We start from the raw sequence: 4,607 nt of genomic DNA, 5'->3' as shown, positions 1-4,607 counted from the left end.
TATTATGCAATGCAGCAGTTTAGTAAAATTATGACATAATAGGGGATGTTGAAATTAAACAAACTTGGATAAATCATATCGATGGCCCAATGAAGGATAATTCTTCTAACCGTATGGAAACATCTACTATAGCGAAACATTATTATACTATTTCCTTTGCATTGTTGCTGCTATTGTTGTTGTTCTATGACGTTGTTGTAATACTTCTTTTTTTCCACAGAGCTGCGGTGTCGCCCCATTCTACATTGCAAAACCATTCAACAGATATCTTGAAAATGAAGGTGAAAAAGTTAGGAAACCCTATAATTGTTTTGTTTTGTTAAATGCACCTCTAATAAACCTTGAAAATATTTGATAAATTCCACCACCAGATTAGATTTACTTATGTCAACCTTTGACAAATGTCAGACAGGAACTAATGTAAGCGGGAACTTGTATGACCTATTGTGCGGTGTCCTACGGATTGGATTACAGACGCGCAACACTATTTAGCTGAACCGTTTCCTGTGTCAAAATATCTTGCTAGCCGAAACCTCAACTATTGTGTGGTAATGAACATAATGATTTTTTTTAATGACACTATATTGTAAGATGTATTTTTCATCGGATTATATAACTGTATTTTTTGGTACCTTGATTGTTTGTCCAACTGGAAGGCAACGACTGGTTAGCTAGCTAGCTAACATAGCTACTTTAGCTGCCAGCTAGCTAACATAGCTACCTTCTGATAGCTTGGTGCTTCAGCTGTTCTTTTAGGGTAGGGGCTAGATCATGGGCGCGTCTCTGATTCGGGGTTTCCAAGTATTTGAGGGATGCCATGTAAAATATATATATATATATATATTTTTTATATATGTAACGCGTTTCGCTGCAAAATTAAATGCTACATTGTTTGTTAATTAGCCAGCTAACGGTATTTAGCTAGCCACCTGCAATTAGACAATTTGGAAGTGTGGCCATAGTGACTTTAACATAAGTCGTCTGTTTCAGGGACAAGAGTTTTTCGAATTTGGAAGACAAAATGGGTGAGTGGAATTGTTCAGTTGACATGTTCAATGTTTATAGTTTTAGATAATGAATGAAACATGGCAACATGTGGAGAAAATAATTACTAGCAAAGAGTTCATGGCGAGAGGGATAACTGGGCCCAAAATCTCTTCTCCAGCAGCTAAGGGTATCTTTTTTTATTTTTTATTTTTTTTGTATGGAGGTCAAGGAGTGTCTATTTGCTCAAATAAAAGTTGTACTGATATGTGGGACTCTTTACATCCCGGCCATCCAGGACCTCTACCAGGTGTTGTCAGAGGATGTCCCTAAGAATTGTCAGACTTCAGCCACCCTAGTCAGATACTGTTCTGTCTGCTACCGCACTGCAAGCTGTACCGGAGCGCCAGGTCTAGGTCCAATAGAGTTCTATTGGACAGCTTCTACCCCCAAGCCATAAAACTCCTGAATATCTAATCAAATGGCTACCCAGATTATTTGCATGACCCTCTCGCTATTTTTATTTTACTGCTGCTGTTTAATTATATGTTCGAACTATTTCTTATTTGTTTTTTAAACAGCGTTGTTGGTTAAGGGCTTGTAAGTAAGCATTTCACTGTTGTATTTGGCGCATATGACTAATCAAATTTGATTTGATCTTGCCTTCCCTTCTTTTAGAATTGTCTTTCCATTGGCGCGGCCCCTTGAGTGTCTGGTCAATATAATAAATTACAATGAGTTTCTTTTTAAACTTTTTTTTAACTAGGCATGTCAGTTAAGAACACATTCTTATTACAATGAGTTGTTCAGGGGCAGAATGACAGATTTTCTTTACCTTGTCAGCTCGGGGATTCGATCTTGCAACCTTTCGGTTACTAGTCCAACGCTCTAACCACTAGGCTACGCTGTCACCCCAGTTTCAGCAGTCTTACTTTTGCCTCTGCCCCTCATTAGATGGTGAAGAGAAGACCTACGGTGGCTGTGAGGGCCCAGATGCCATGTATGTGAAGCTGATCTCTTCTGATGGCCATGAGTTCATAGTGAAGAGGGAGCACGCCTTGACTTCAGGGACCATCAAAGCCATGTTGAGTGGACCAGGTAAGCCCTTGGCTTCAGGGACCATCAACACCATGTTGAGTGGACCAGGTAAGCCCTTGGCTTCAGGGACCATCAACACCATGTTGAGTGGACCAGGTAAGCCCTTGGCTTCAGGGACCATCAACACCATGTTGAGTGGACCAGGTAAGCCCTTGGCTTCAGGGACCATCAACACCATGTTGAGTGGACCAGGTAAGCCCTTGGCTTCAGGGACCATCAACACCATGTTGAGTGGACCAGGTAAGCCCTTGGCTTCAGGGACCATCAACACCATGTTGAGTGGACCAGGTAAGCCCTTGGCTTCAGGGACCATCAACACCATGTTGAGTGGACCAGGTAAGCCCTTGGCTTCAGGGACCATCAAGGCCATGTTGAGTCGACCAGGTAAGCAGTGTTTGATTTAGCAAAGATTGTGCCTGGTGCTGGTCTACCAACTCAGTGGCCTAGTGGTTAGTGTCTGCTCTGAGATTGGAAGGTTGGGAGTTTAATCCCTGGCCGAGTCATACCAAAGTCTTTTAAAATGGGAACCGGTGCGTCTCTGCTTGGCACTCAGCATTAAGGAGATAGATTACGGGTAAGGCCCTGTTATAGACTAGTGTCCTATCCAGGGGGATGTACATCAAGCTGTCTCACACGACAAAAACAGGAGCTAGATGAGAAACCGATCTAAACTCATTCTAATTGGTTGAGTGGGCCAGGTAAGCAGACATTCAGGACAATGTGTTTGGATTTACATCATCCTAATGTGTCACTTCTCCATTTTTTTTTCCCCAGGTCAGTTTGCAGAGAATGAAACCAACGAAGTGAACTTCAGAGAGATCCCCTCCCATGTCCTGTCCAAGGTGTGCATGTACTTCACCTACAAGGTCCGCTATACCAACAGTTCCACAGAAATACCAGAATTCCCCATCGCCCCTGAGATTGCCCTGGAACTACTCATGGCTGCAAACTTCTTGGATTGTTAAAAACTTCAAAAGAAATGTAGCAGCGTAAAACATTTTTATTTTTTTTGACTATTTAACTTGTTTGCCATGTTGCTTCAGATATAAAACAAAGTGAATGATGAGTAAGTTATGTCAGTATGCTGTGTGAAAATGTTTTTGCACCAGGCTTTGTCCACATTCTGGTAGTGAAGACTTGAATCTTAATCTAATAAACTGATTTGGCTGCTCCAGAATGTGACAGAAGTGGCTACCCCCCCCCCCCGTCGTATCCAATCATTCCTTTACCTCCCCACAACAATAAAGTTGAGTGTTTTGGTGCCGATTGGCTCCCTTTTATGTTTTAGTGTTTACAGCTTTACATTGAATCAGAATAGATATTAAAGGTCTGTTATCCTGGTTTATATTCATTAGTGCACACTAGCAAACCATGTCAAAATGTTTTGCAATGGAAACAAGTTTCTTATAGGACATGCTCGGGTAGTCCTTCCCCCCCCCCATCCCCCTTGTTTCAGTTCATATATTTCCATTTAGGTTCTAGTGGACAAAAGCCTGGCAGAATCGTCTTACCTAATATGGTTTTGTTCCCCTGGGCCATCAACCTCTGGGAGTTCAGATATCTGTTCCTGATAATGTGTTCATAGGGTTATACTGGCGTGACGGTAACTGGATTAGCCTGCCAATCCATAGACGGGTTCATGATGTCGTCACACGGCTCCAGTAAAGTGTAGACTCCGTTTTTGCATTTTAGATAATAAAATACCATGGGCGGGGTGGACCTGATCCTAGATCAGCACTGCTTCTCTGAGGCAACTAGATAAATACAGGTCAATGAGTATCTGCCAACATAAAACTTCATCGAGGCAGACTAATAAAGTCAGCTACCTTTACGTCGGATGAATCCGTTGACAAAATAATATAATGCCAATGGATCACATCTCTTTACTACATCACAGAGAAGACCAGTGGGGGCTGGTTAGAGGAGGATGGGCTCATTGAAATTACTGGTATGGAATTTATGGAACGGAATTTCTGTGTGTTTAATGTCTTTGACACCGATCCATATATTCCATTACATCCATTGCAATGAGCCGGTCCTCCTATGCCTCCTCTCACCAGCCTTCATAGGAGAAGACACTTGTTCAACATTGTAGTAATGTTCTCCCTCATAGGAGAAAGGGGGAGTGTTATATCCCTGCACTAATTTCACTGAAGCCTCTTAAACATCTGATCAGTGCTCCTGGCTCTTTCTCATCAGAGGAGAGGCTGTGCTTGTGACCTTTAAAAGGTCGTTGGGAGTCACATTATCAGGTTGTCTCTGCAACAACACTGCTGGCATAGAATGCCTTAAGAAATTATTCCCACTCCTAGACCTTTTCCACATTATGTTGTGTAACATCCTGAATATAAAATAGATTAAATTTAGATTTTATTTTTGGTCACTGGCCTACACACATCACCCCCATAATGTCAAAGTGGAACACAAGCATTTTTCTACACCCACAATAACATCCTGCTAAATATGTGTATGCGACCTATAAAATTGGATTTGATTTGGAATAAATTTGACTAATTAATTATAAA

At 41.6% G+C, this 4,607-nt stretch overlaps 1 protein-coding gene across 1 annotated transcript; it reads left to right on the top strand.

Moving 5' to 3' along the window:
• The first annotated feature begins 247 nt into the window (after positions 1 to 247).
• LOC106590672 (elongin-C) lies at positions 248 to 3,346 on the top strand. Its single transcript, XM_014181829.3, has 4 exons — positions 248 to 548; positions 991 to 1,025; positions 1,939 to 2,082; positions 2,857 to 3,346. Exons 2-4 carry the CDS (start codon positions 1,022 to 1,024, stop codon positions 3,045 to 3,047), a joined length of 339 nt encoding a protein of 112 aa, XP_014037304.1. The 5' UTR covers positions 248 to 548; positions 991 to 1,021; the 3' UTR covers positions 3,048 to 3,346.
• The last annotated feature ends 1,261 nt before the right edge of the window (positions 3,347 to 4,607 follow it).

This window comes from Salmo salar, chromosome 29 (assembly GCF_965601325.2).
Source record: "Salmo salar chromosome 29, fSalSal1, whole genome shotgun sequence".
NCBI classification, from domain to species: Eukaryota; Metazoa; Chordata; class Actinopteri; order Salmoniformes; family Salmonidae; genus Salmo; species Salmo salar.
The sequence above is the reverse complement of the archived record's forward strand: the minus strand, read 5'-3'. Positions and strand labels throughout refer to the sequence as shown.

Excerpts from the sequence above, each read along its gene's own strand:
- LOC106590672 (XM_014181829.3), top strand. Across the intron at positions 2,083-2,856 it reads AGCCATGTTGAGTGGACCAG|GTCAGTTTGCAGAGAATGAA; the intron begins GTAAGCCCTTGG and ends TTTTTTCCCCAG.